This window comes from Protopterus annectens, chromosome 3.part0 (genome assembly GCF_019279795.1).
Source record: "Protopterus annectens isolate FY-2018-M chromosome 3.part0, PAN1.0, whole genome shotgun sequence".
Classification (NCBI taxonomy): Eukaryota; Metazoa; Chordata; order Ceratodontiformes; family Protopteridae; genus Protopterus; species Protopterus annectens.
The window spans coordinates 1772437310-1772451403 of NC_056731.1; the positions used below are offsets into that span (position 1 = coordinate 1772437310).

At 43.3% G+C, this 14094-nt stretch overlaps 1 protein-coding gene across 2 annotated transcripts in view; it reads right to left on the bottom strand.

Moving 5' to 3' along the window:
• Nucleotides 1-1931: 1931 nt before the first annotated feature.
• PEX2 (peroxisomal biogenesis factor 2) overlaps nt 1932-14094 on the bottom strand; it is a 299967-nt gene continuing 287804 nt past the window's right edge. For both annotated transcript variants that reach the window (XM_044065828.1, XM_044065827.1), the window contains one exon: nt 1932-3170. In XM_044065828.1, the coding sequence (XP_043921763.1) occupies nt 2239-3156 (918 nt within the window). In that variant the 5' untranslated portion in view covers nt 3157-3170 and the 3' untranslated portion in view covers nt 1932-2238. The remainder of the gene's footprint in view (nt 3171-14094) is intronic.

Sequence of the window (14094 nt, forward strand, 5' to 3'; positions counted from 1 at the left end):
TGACGAGTGGATGGGTAACAGAAAATACATCCCTGGGATTACTTCATTGGCTCTTCTTGACAGAGGCTCAGTTAATTAATCAATGGGGCGGCGAAAGCTGACACACTCTGGCTAGGCTTATAAATGCCCTTGGGCAGTTAGCCTAGTACCTACCTATGAACCTATAATAGAGTACAAAATGTAGACCTTCTCTGCAGACTACATCAACCAAATATGGGTCTACTTCAGCTGGAACCAAGAGATGTAAAAATCTGAATTTATTTTGGAATTCAACTTGCAAATGCAAGCTACAGAGATGAAAGCTAATGACTGTATTCTTATATGTAGACCACTGGAAGATGTGTGAGCTCCTGTTTAAGGCAATAGTAACCAATGGATAGACATGTTATTGCTCTGCTGATGAGGTGAATAATGTTGGATAGGAAACGCAGTTCTTTCTTACCAATAATTCCCTCTTGGAATTTTCAGAAGTTACTTCATGCTATAATTGGCATGAAGAAAACAAGGGCGGGAGACTTAAACCTTGACACGGCTATTAATAGGACGTGCTGGAGGGATAGATTCATCACCCAAAGACTCCCTATGCTGTGGAACAAAATCCTGGTACATGTGAGGCAGAGCACCTCGCTGGCCTTGTTCAAGAGAAATCTTGACCAATGGATGGGAGATCACAGATATACCCCAGGGATTACCTCAGTGTCACTGCTCGACAGAGGCACAGCAAAATAATGGGTATAGTTCCCCATACTAAAGGGGTGGCGTAAGCCACAAAACAATGGGCTAGGCTTGTAAATGCCCTCGGGCAGATAGCCTAGTATGAACCTATGAACCTATTACAATGGCAACTATATAAAAATTCTAACTGATATAGTAGCTATTTTAAAGTGATTTATGCTTTTACTTTTTCTGCTTTCCACTGTAAGGAATGTAGATATAATGCAAGTAAAACAAAGATCAATGGAGCACAAATACTTTCCTATTTTTAAAGAATGAACTGTACTTTTGGGTGACAAAGTGCAGTGGTTAATAATGCTGCCTCACATCATCTGGTTCTCTGTTTCAGTTCCCATGTATGATGAATTCTGTGTGGAGTCTGCATGTTTTATTTTTATCCACATGCTTTTCACCAGAGGAGATAGCTTTCTCCAACATCTCAAATATCTGCTGGTACAGATGAAATGGTGATCCTCCAAAATGCTTAGAGGTGTGTACGTGTATATTCAGGATGTTTTTATGCCTTATAGCCACTGAGTATTGAGGGCAGGCTCTGGACCCCCGTGATCCTGAACAGCATAACAGGATATTTTAAGAGCAATTCTGGGGGTTGGTACAATGGTTATGCTATTTACCTCCCAGACACAAGGTTAACTGGCCCAAAAAGCAGCTAATCATATACTTACCTATGAACCTACAATGTATAAATGAATATTTGTCCTCAGCATTTCTGGATAAACAAGTGGAGAAATGTCACACAGTGCTGGCACTGAAGGCTGTAACTAGTTTTCTGGTGGCACTCACCAAGAGATCAGAGCTGAGACTAGGTAGCTCATATCACAAGGCTGACCAAGGTATTTTCTCTTTTCTCACTTCTGTTTCTTGACATAGATATGCATGTGAGCATTTTTACACACCTGCTGCATTACTAGTTAATATTACTCAAACACTGGTTCCTTCAGACTGCAGTTGCCATCTGTAATCAAAGTGATGTCCCTGTAACAGCAGAACTACTCATCATTTCCCTCCTCCCAAAAAAAAAGGACCTTGAAATCTGGGGTGCGCAGCTTCCAGCATTCCCAATCATAGCTGTGGCTTCAGACTATTCATGGTGAGGGAAATGTGGATCAACACACTTCTGTCAGTAGTGTCACCACTGCAATGGGCGCAAATTAAACTTCAGATAATCAAGTTTACAGAAAGCAGATAAACTTGGATCAAATATGGTACTCTCTCTTTTTTTACAGAAAAACTGTATGCATTGCTAGATGTATGTTACTATAACACAATATTTTAACTTACAATACATCTCAGAAAAAATGCAAGCTTGCTATACAGAGCAAATTAGAAGACAAAGCTCAAATAACAGTTTAAATAACTCATTGGAAGGTGCCTAGCTACTAATGTCACATATTAAAAAAATAACAGCATAGCAGGCATTTCAAAGGCATTGAAATACTTTGTATCTTGGACTTCAGCTAGCAGATAACTAGTACCGGTCACACAGATATTTTAATAGCATCTCTAGGTTACATTTAACTCAGTCAGTTCCGTCGTGTATTTCAGAGGCTGTATTTCCTGTACTTCACTACCACAGTGGGGACAGGTAAAGTATACATCAAATAAGTAATTACTTTTAATACAGTAGTAACAAAAAACATGTGGACACCCTATGGTATGTGGCATGATTGGCCACTCACTACAAACTGCACATTCTTTACACCGAATAGCTGATGAATCATTACCAGGAAGCCCTTCCTGTGACACAAACCAAGACAACACATTCATTTTTAATTTTTTGGCATTAACCAGAGGTAAAAGAAAGATGAGAAAATCAGCAAAGCCATGCCACAATAATTCTCTGTTCATGTACTCAAATCCAACCTGACGTGTACCTTGATGTTTAGAGAAAACTGCCCTGATTCCCAAAAGACGTTCAGTTAATGTTGCAAATCTTCCTTTCTGAAGAAAATTAAGAAAATTTATCAGCCTTGCAGTCTGCAGGAGTCCCAATATGATACTAATAAAATGTTTGGTCTTGTGATAAGCTGACTCTGAAGGCTGGTTCTTGAATAAATCATGTAGTCTTTCTTGTAGCCATCTTCCACCAATGGTGCATACAGCATACCATAATTTCTGGTGCTTGCTCATTGGCTGATATTTCTGAGTCTGGGCTAAGTTATTCTTGTACCTTATACTTAGTATGGTCTGTCCTACAGTGGCACTTTGAGAATATACTGTGAACCTCCATAACAAAAGCTGTAGAAGGGCCTTCAGTTCTGGTTCAACATAGGTTAATAACCCTGGCTTAAATCCTTGGAAACAGTGTGTAAACTGGGCCCACACCAGCTGTTCAAGGGCTCGGTTTAGTTCATAAGCATCCAGCTGACTTACTCTGAGCACAGGACTCAAATTATTTGAACCATCTTCACTGGAACTCATGATTCCAAAAACACCTGCAGGAGCAAGCAAAATGTAATTCAGTATATTAATATTTTATTAAAAATAGTTCATTTAGTATTGTTGTGCACAGATATTTATATTATGCTGTCTTCCTTGAAAATTCCCTGAGTTGCATACACTGTAGTAAAGGCACACAAATACTGTTCTACCAATTAACAAAATTTTACACTTTGTGCAGTATAACAAATCTCAGCTTTTATTCAGCCTGCCTAACACAAAAGCTGCAGCTTTGAATAATACCTCAGAAAAAATTAGTCATGAACAGGTAACCTTACAAGCTATCTCAAGACAGTATTAGTTGATGGGCAATTCCCGATGATGAAGCCTCTCAATCAGTCAATCACTGAGTACTCAGAACCATCTAGGGTTTCCAAATGCCACAGCCCAGTGTCAAAGCAAAGGTCTGAATTAATTTTACTTTAGTGGGAAAAGTAACATGGCTACAGCCACAGGAGGGCAAAAGCTTAAAATACACTATAATACCTCTGGAATACACATTTAAAATTGTCCTTCCCCTCAAATGCAGACTCTTCGTTTATTGCAATATTCTTTCTTTAAAATCATAAACTAAGCTAATATACTGAACTAGTTTCTTTTATTTCACCATCTATTAAAAATCACTAAAAGGTACAAAACACGGTTGTCTTCTTTCCCGCTCTTGTTTTATTTACAGAATTTTTATATTAAAAATAATGATATAACAAGTTGCAAAGTGAATGAACTTTACTCATCTAAGATTCAACTAACTACAGACCATATTCTTTTAAACAGAGTTAATATTGATTCTTTAGACAACATTAAAAAAAAAAGTTATGTTCTTACCGTAACGTTCCATCTCAGTTGTTGCTTCATTTGTCTTCAACCTGTGGGTTTCAGATCTGACTCAGCCGTATACTCCAGCCTTGGAGCCGAAAACTGAGCTACTCCTCTACTACCCATAATGCCCCACTGTCATTCCACCCCTCGGATCGAGTTTGCTGCTGCTAAGAAAAAAAAACATTACCTAAACACAAACAAGCGTCAGCCACAACATACAGCAGAATACATCAGGGGCTCGAATGATACAGTAGTGGGAGAGACCCAAGTGTACCTCTGCCAAGTCCTCCCAGGACCAGAGGAAGGGAGAAGGGGGTTGAAGACAAATGAAGCAACAACTCAGATGGAATGTTATGGTAAGAACGGAACTTTATCTGAAGTTGTTGTCTTTATTTCGTCTTCAACCCGTGGGACAGAGTCCCCAGCTACATAATCCCTGGGTGGTCCTCATGGAAGGATATTTCGGAGCACGGCAGAGCCAAAGGAGGCCCTGCTCCTGGAAAAGACATCCATTTTGTAATGGAATGTGAAGGTGTGAGAGGAAGAACAAGTAACTGCTGAACACATGTCATCGATTGGAATTCTGGACCTAAAGGCTGCAGATGTGGATACAGACCTAGTGCAATGGGCCTTGATCTGATTTGGCACAGGAATTCCTATATTAGAATGCACCACTGCAATACACTTTGAGATCCAATTAGCTAAAGTAATTTTAGTGATTGGTTTTCCTAATCTGGCGCTAGCAAAGGAAACAAAAAGCTGGTCCACTTTTCTGATGGTTTTTGTCCTATCCAAGTAAAAACGTAGCTGTCTGTGGACAAAGTAGACTAAGCTTGTGTTCTCCCTTGTTTTGGAAATTAGGGAAGAAGACCGGGAAATTAATAACTTGGTTAAAATTGGCCTCTGAAGCAACCTTGGACATAAAAGGAGGAGTACTGCGAACAGTCACTCTGCCCTTGTGGAATACAACATAAGGAGGTTTAATGGATAAGGCTTAAAGTTCTAAAACCCTCTCAGCAGAGGTGATAGCCATTAAGGAGGCTGTCTTCCAAGACAAAAATTGTAAATCAACTGTGGCAGCTGGTTCAAAGGAAGTTGAAACCAGGGCTTGTAACACCAAAGTGAGGCCCCAAGGTGGCGTAGAATCTTTGACCAAAGGCCGAAGTAGAAAGGTGCCCCTCAAAAAAGCCTTACATATTCTTGTGGACACCAAAGATGTAGAGTCTTCACCAATATAGAAATTCGAGATGGCTGCCAACTGCACCTTGACTGTAAAAAAACTAGCTCCACTTTTAAAGATGTGAGCCAATAAATCCAGAATAGTTGGAACAGGAGCTGTGAAAGAGTATAACTGATGCTGTCATGCCCAAATAGAAAATCTCTTCCATTTGCTGGAGTAAATTTTCCTGGTAGAGGCCTTATGAGCTGCAATCAAAATCTTCTGAATAGGAGAGGATAGCCCGGGAGTCCTAGCCATCAACGGAAATGGAGTAGCCAAGCAGTTAGCTTCAGGCTGAGAATATCTGGATGTTGCTTGTCCAAAGGGTGGGACAGAAGATCCGGGATGGGATTGAGAGTCCAAGGAGGACATACAAGGCGAGTCTACATGAAGGGGAACCAAACTTGTCAAGGCCAGAACAGGGCAATGAGGATGACTTTGCACTTCAAACTCTGAGCTTCTGGAGGAGTTTGGGTATCAGGGGAAGAGGAGGATAGGCATAAAGAAGACCTGGGGGCCAAGCATGGATCAGAGCATCTCTGGGAGACTCCACCAGAGGGGGGATCAGGGCAAAATACTTGCTGCACTTGGCGTTGGAAGGAGAGGCAAAGTGATCACGATCACAGCAAGGTTGACCCCATTTCTGAAAGATCATGTTTGCCACTGAAGGGTTGACAGACCACTTGTGAGGCATCAGAATGGTTCTGCTGAGCTTATCCGCTAGAATGTTTGTCTTCCACAGAATGTGTATTGCTACAAGAAAGCAGTTGGAACAGCTCGCCCACTCCCTCAGTCTCATGACTTCTCGAAATAGGGGCAAAGACTTGGTTCCTCCCTGCTTTATGATGCATCAGACAACTGACATGCTGTCTGTATGGATGGCAATTGCCCCCATGGGAAGAAAGGTATGAAGAGCTTGCAATGCTAAAAGGACCGCCCTCATCTCCAGGGCATTTATATGCAAATTGGTCTCTGGGGGGACCAGACACCTTAGACCGTCTGACCCAGCCACCCCCCCCCCCCCTGTCCGTGGTAATCATGGCCTTGGGAGGAGAGGGAATGAATGGTCGTCCTAAGTACAGATCCTGAGATCGAAGCCACCACAGGAGAGACTCCTTGCAAACACTAGATATATTTTTATGGGATGGTTCATGGGCAGTTTGAGAAAGGACCATTGCAACGCTTGGGTCTACTGAAGTACTCTCATGTGAAAGCAAGCCACTGGTAGAAGAATTATGGTAGCCACCATCAACCCTACTGCTCTGAGAATGAGATAGGCGGGGGGAGGATGATCAGAAAGAATCTGAATTACATGCAGCTGAAGGGACTGAATTCTGTCCTGGGGAAGGAAGGCTATACATTATGTTGTGTCCAGTTGAGCCCCTATAAAGTCAATAATCTGGACCAGATCCATTTTGTACTCTGAAAGACTGATGGTTATGCCTAAGATCGAGGCTAGGTGAAGGAAACGATCCCTGGCTTATAGAAGTTGATGCTTGCTGGGAGCAGTGAGGAGCCAATCATACAAATAAGAACACTAGGAATCCAAGCAGTCTCAGGTGAGCTGCAACTACTGCCATCACTTTGGTAAACACCCTAGGGGCTGTGGTAAGTCCAAAGGGGAGTAGCCTAAACTGAAAGTGATTGGCTCCCAGCCGGAAGTGGAGGAACCTTCGGGAGCATCTGTCTGTCTTGATGTGGTACTACACATCCTGAAGGTCTAGTGAGCACATTCAATCAACCTTCTGCAGAAAGGACAAAATGAAGTGTATTGTGACCGTTCGGAAATTTGTTTTTGCAACCAACTTGTTTAGGGAAGTGGGGTCCAGAATTGGTCTGTCCTCGTTTTCTTTGGCACCAAAAAGAGTCTTGCACAGATGCCCAATCCAAACTGGTCTTGTGAGATGGACTGGATAACTCTTTCTTCCAGCAGCTTTGCAATTTTCAAGGCTGCTGCCTCACTTTGATTGGGTGGCACATCGAGGAAGTTTTCAGTCAGGCTTGGGGATTTGAAGAACGGAATGGTGTAACCTCTGGATATTATCTTTAACACCCTACAATCGGCAGGGATGATTTCTATGGCTGTTGGGTGCAAGGAAAGATGTCCCCTGACTACCTCCAGGGTAGAGCAGTTGGTTAATCTTTCACAACTGCTGAAAGGGCCTGTCCGAGAACATATCTCGAGACCCCTGATTTCTCGGACCCCCACTGCTGCAGAGTCTGCCACTGAAATCATTTCCCCTCTGCCGCTGGAGGAAAGGTCCCCTGCAAATCCTGGAAAGCACCTTGAGAATTTTGAAACCACAGCTTCTTACCGCCACTTTGATTCTTGGAATTGGACCATTGTGTGACAGAAAAATGTATTCTGATGGCACACAAGGTCTTTCCATTTTTCTAGCACTGGGAGAGAGTATCTCTAACCATCGGACCAAAAAGAGATGACCTGTCAAAGGGCATGTTGATAAAGGATGCCTTAAAGGGTTCCAAAAATTCACATAGCCACATCCAGGCATGATGCTTAAAGGCAATGCCCGAACTGGCCACCCTTGACGTACCATCTGCCACGTGGAAAAGTAGCCTTATGGACGTGTTGGAGAAAGAGTGGAGGGTGGCCATTTTAGAGGAGAAGATCTTTTTGTCCTCTTCAGACATGGAACCCTGGGCAGAATCAGAGATTTCCTTAATGAGGTCTCTCTGAAGTCTGATCACATGTGCCAGATAATTCAGCACACACAGAGAAAAGGTCGCTGAAGAGTAGACCCACTTACCAAATCTGTCCATTACCCTAGACTCCCTGTCTGGGGGATGAACTGAAGAGCTCTCCTGGGTCAGCTCTTTCTTTGTGGCTGCTGCCACCACCATTGCATCAATCAGGACACCCTTAGTACAGTTGAGTCTATCCGGGGGGGTGCTAAGTATCTTATCCGGGTGCCTTGTTAAGGGCTCTATCATGTCCAGTTCCTTCCAAGTCCTGCGGGATATCAAGTCAATCAGGGGTCTGCAGGGGGAATCCAGGCTGTAAATGGACCTATTCCAAAGGCCTCCAGAAACACAGACTTGTCAGAGTTAGGTTTGTAGGTGGATCATCCACCTTTTTGTTGAAGAATCTCTATGATGTCACCAAAGGAGACACCCACTGGTGGGGATCTGGGTGACCTTTCCCCTTCATCCCTTTGGTTAGGGATTCAGTGAGGAATCTAAGAGCCTCCTTTTGCATATGTGCTTCTGGTGCACCTCCTCGAGGGGGGGGGGGTGCCCTGGGTAGGTGTCGGAAGACTCAGGGTGCTCCTGAAGAGAAGTCACCTGAAAGCTTTTTGGAACAGACTGGCCCGAAGGAGACAGGAGAGAGGGATCCAGCATGGCCAACTCAGAAGGGAGGGGGGTCGGATCTGAGGGAGGGAGAGTCAAGACTCTCATAGGGGCCGAGAGAACCCTCTCCACTACTTCGAAAGCCGAGGGTGAACGAGACTCTGAGGGCAACTCCGTTGAGGCTGAAGCCACCAATGAATCTCCAGCACCGAAGGTGGAGCCAAACTGTCGAGAGCCGGGGTGCCGAAGGGGAGGGACAGCTCTGAAAGCCTGGTAGCTGAAGCCAATCCGTTGGACCCGATGCCAAAGCTATTACTCCAAGAGTCAACTGGGCTTCAAGAAACTGGGGCCAAACTACTGAAAGTGACAGCTGGCGAAGAACAGTACCTATCGGTGCCGTATCGAAACTTGGGATTCTCAGAGACTCGAGGGCTCCAAATCCAAAGGGTCGGATCGGAGAAAGAGAAACAGACATGAAGGTAGGTTGTGCACTCATGGCTCCAGATGGAGACGGAGCTGGCAAAGCTCCCAACTGAATTTGTGCTTTCAGAAATTTCCTCATCAACCTGTCCACCTCGAACTCTGAGAGGCTCTGGGAGGACCAAGCAGAAGAAGCTGTTGACCCTGGCCTGGAGTGGTGACTAGGTGACAGGAATAGAAGAGATTTCGGGAGCGGTTCTGTCAGCTCTGGAGAGAAACATGGAGATCGTAGCAGAGGGGAAGAAGCTGAAGTAGATGGGTGACTTTTGGTAGAAGGTTATCCTGCAGGAACTGAAGCTCTACTGGAAGACCACTTCCTAGGCTTGTCCTTTTACCTTGCCCTTGTCGCTAGCTTTTTTGGAGGGGATTTGAGCCCTGACACAGAAACCGCCTAAGAAGAAGCCGAGGTAGAGAGAAGACCCTTCAGTATTAACTTATTCCTCCTGTCTATAAGTGCGTGCTGATTAAAGCCCGTGCATATAGAACAGGAGGAATCTAAATGGGCTGCCCCTAGACAAACTACGCACACAGTGTGGGCATCAGAAGGTGGAATTTTATGTCCGCACTCTGTGCACTTCTTGAAGCCTGCTGGCTTGGAATCTGCCATGGCAGGACACTAAATACCAGAAAAAAAGACTGCAGATGAGAGGGAAACGAAAGATAGACCCTACTTCTACTTTAAAAAAAACAACCTATATATTTTAACTTTACGTTTAAACTAAAAATAGGTAGGAGTTGGAAAAAAAAAGATAGTAATAAGGAGAAAAATACACTCACACTGAAAAGTTCACCGAATATTCCCTGGAGGAAGCTCAGAGATGGACCCTTGTGGCTGTTCAGATGAGCAGCAAATGAGATCTGAGGGGTGAAGGGAGAGTAGGGCATTATGGGTAGGAGAAGAGGAGCTTAGTTTTCAGCTCCAAGGCTGGAGAATACGGCTGAGTCGGATCCGAGGATGGATCTGAAACCCACAGGTTGAAGACCAAATGAAGACAACAACTTCAGATCTCTAAATTTTAAACCAGATACTAATTCAAAATAAGTTGATCAATCCAAAACTAACACCTTTGTAATTAATAAAGAAACAGATATGTTGATGAATCCTTATAAAGAATTCAGCTGGCATAAAACACAGTTAAATTATTTAGGAATAGTTCTTACAGGTAACCTTTATAAAATAACAATAATTAAATTATGACTCAGTTTTGGATATTAGTAGTTTAATAACGAAATAGAATCTTTTTTTTTTTTTTTTTTTTTACTATGGAAAAAAGATGAACTTTGATTAAAATGGTTATATTACCCACACTTCTGAATATTATAAATACCATTTTTAATCTCCTTTAAAACATCGCATTAAACTATTTAATAATGATTGCCTGAAATTTTTACGTCTCCATGGTAAACCCAGAACAGCCTTAAATCACTGTACCAGTGTATGGAAGAATGGAGGCACCGTGTTTCCTGAAGTTTATTTGTATGCATTAGCTTTAGTTATTAAAACAGTTGCTTACTTGGTTGAATTCCGCTTACTTGGCTAACTGGAAGAAACTTCATGAATCGATTTGACTAAGTTATAAGAACAATGTTACTTTGCCTTGCTCTCAGATTTTAAATGGGCATTAACAAAATGTATTAAACCTTTTAGTAAACCAACAATTTCTACTGATATCAAAATCTTAAAACTATTCAAAAGTTTGTTTATAAAATCCTGATATTATGGCATGTTTCTCCCTCTATTTTTCATACAGCTTTCCCATATAAATGTATGGATAATTTTGATTTACATAAGATGTTAAATTTGAAACAGATTTATTTTACTGGAATCAGTTCTTAAAAGAAACTTAAGTATAAATACAGAATATTTAATGTATAAATTTGACTCTGATATGAGTAAGTGGCTTACTGTACAGAACTGCAGACAATATTTATTACACAAAAATGTTGTTATTGTCACATTCTCCTAAGCAAGAATGTCTTCCCATAATGTTTTTTAACATTCTTGAAGTTAGTATTGATAAGAGAAGATCTTACCTAGCATTTATAAATTATTGAAAAAATATAAATGCTATGTAAATGACAATTATTGGGAATATGCTATACAGACCATCAACTTGTCATTTACTTCAACTGATAAATGTATAATTCGATCATCCTCATTTAAAAAGATTAGTTGTGTAAAATCTTACCATAACCATAGATGTCCTTCTCTTCCATGTTGCAGTATTCTCACTGTGGGATCCTCCACCTAAGGCGACCCGAACGTCCAGCTCCTATGCAAAAGCTTAAGCCTGGATGCTGTCAGGTGTGTGGGATGTCACATGCAGGGCCATAAACCTTGGGCCTTAAATGTGACATCTGCACGCATAGACCTTAGAACTGACTGCCCAGTCGGACAACAGCCTAAGGAATCCAAGAATTATGCCATCTAGACAGGGTAAATGTGATAAGGGGGTTAAGGTGGGGGGGTGGAATACTACACCATGGAAGAGAAGGCCATCTATGGTTATGGTATGATTTTACACAACTAATTTATATTCTTCTATTCTCATGTTGCAGTATTCTCACTATTGGAGAGTGCTACAGCTCAAGATGAGGAAAGGGTAGAGGAAGAAGTTGCAGTTTCCAGGAAACCATGGAGGATTGCCCTTGCAAATCCCACCCTGGCTCTGGAGACACAGTCCAATTTGTAATGTTTGGTAAAGGTATGCACAGAGGACCATGTGTCTGCCTCTAGAATGGTGGCTGTATCCAGGCATTTGAGGACGGCTCCTGAAGAGGTCACCGCTCTTGTAGGATGCACCTTAACCTTGTAGGGTAACTCTTTTCCATAGTAAGAGTAGCAGAAGGAAATCATTCCTCGTATCCATGAAGATACAGTTTATTTGGATACAGCCTTTCCCAGGGGCCTGGGGTGGTAGGACACAAAGAGCTGACTGGATCTTCTAATGGCTTTGGTCTTGTCCAGGTAGAATCTTAACTGCCTGTGGACATCAAGGGAGTGGAGTACTTTCTCATTGTCATTTTGGGGAGAAGGGAAGAAGGTGGGTAAATGAATAGGCTGATTGAGGGACAGCTCACTGACCAATTTGGGCATGAAGAAGGGATTGGTGCGAAGGGTCACCCTATTTTGTGGAGGACTGTGTAGGGTGGGGATACCATGCTTGTAACCCTTCTGGCTGAAGTAAGGACTACAAATAGGACAGTCTTCCAGGTGCACATCTGTAGAGAAGCAGAGCTTGCTGGTTCAAAGGGGGCAATGGTAAGTTTCTCCAGTATGTAGTTCGGCAATGGTAAGTTTCTCCAGTATGTAGTTCAAGTTCCAAGGGGGGGGGGGGGGTTCCTTGTTGGTTTGACGTGCAAACCCCCTTTCAGGAATAGTTCGACTTCCAGCCTGGAGAGAAGAGGTGAAACCATAGGTAAGCAGAGAGAAATGGCAAGATAAGTGGACTTTCACGGAAGAGTATGAAAGTTTTGATTTTAGAAGCTCTCACACATAGGCTAGGACTAGTGGAACATCTGCTTGGAAGGAGTCCCTTTGCCTTTGGAGACACCAATTGGAGAACCTTTTCCATTCTGAAACATAGGATCTCCTGGTAGTGGGTTTCCTGGCCTTCTGCAGGATGGTTAGCACATCCTTTGAGTACCGGTGTCTGAAGGAGATCATGAGTTTATCACGCAGAGAGTTAAGAATAGCATTTCCAGGTGTGGGTGAATGGGAGATCCCTTCTGTTGTGTATGCAGGGCCACCTTGTGAGGCAACTTGTGGTGATTGCCCTTGGCAAGAGAGAGAAGAAGGGGGCAATCAATGCTGCCTTGGCCAATAGGGCTCACCAGCATGATTTTCGGCTTGTCCTTCTGGATTTTTAGAAGGACTTTCTGGGTGAGTGGGAAGGGAGGGAAGGCATAAAGGAATAGTCCCTTCTATGAAATCGAGAAGGCATCCACTCTCCAGGCTAGTAGGGTGGGGTCCCTGGAGCAGAATAGCTGCAATTTTACTGTTCTGGGGGGAGGCAAACAGATCTGTGGTGTGTCCCACTGGTGGGCAATATCGAAGAACACATCTCTGTACAACATCCACTCATGACGCTGAGAGAATGATCTGCTGAGGGCATATGCCTGATGGTTGCCCTGGGATGGAATGTAGACCGCTTGCAGTGTGATACTGTACCGAGTGGCCAGCTCCCATGCCTGCATTGCAAGCCCGCAGAGTAATAGGAGTTGGTGCCCCCTATTTGTTGTTGATGTACCACATCACAGTAGTATTGTCTGACAAGATTTGGAGGGGGCCTGCCTGTATTAGAGGAAGGAAGGTCTGTAGGGCTAGAAGAAGAGCAGTCATCTCCCTTACACTGATATGTTTTTTTTTCTGGAGGGAGGGCTCCCATTGAGCCTGCACTTTGAGGCTGTTCATAGTGGTTCCCCACCCTAGATCTGAAGCATCTGTGTGCATGCATTGCAATGGTTTGGTGGGTTGCAGAGGAAGCCCTGGATTTTGGTTTACTTGTTGGATCCACCACCTCAATTCTGTCTTCAGGCAGGGTAGGAAGGGTACCTGGAAGTCCAGGGGGTGTTTGTGTTGTGACCAGACATTTTTCAGGTACCACTGGAACTTCATGTGCAGCCTGGCTAGGGGTAGCATACCATGAGGCCTAGAAGATGAAGGAACTGTCTGTCCGAAATGTGGCTGACCAGGAGTAGCTCTTTGAAGTAGTTAACTAGGGAGTAGACTTTGTCCTAAGGAAGGAAAGCCTTAATCTGGTGTGTTCTTATCTTGCAGCCCAGGAAGGTTTTGTCTTGGGCTGGGGTGAAGGAGAATTTTACAGGTTGAGGCTGAACCTCAAGTTCTGAAGTAGGGACATAGTGAGTGAATAGTAAGTGGTTCCTGAGAATCACTTCCTCTTCTGCTAGAATTGTTCTGCAGTAGGCTACTGTTGGGGCTAGACACTTTGTGAAGACCCTTGGTGCAGTAGATAAACCAAAGGGCAAGGCAGTTAACAGAAAGTGTGAAGAGGGTCCAGCAAAATGCAAAAACATTCTGCAGTTTGAATGAATGGGTATGTGGAGGTATGCCTCCTTCAGGTCCAAAGTGC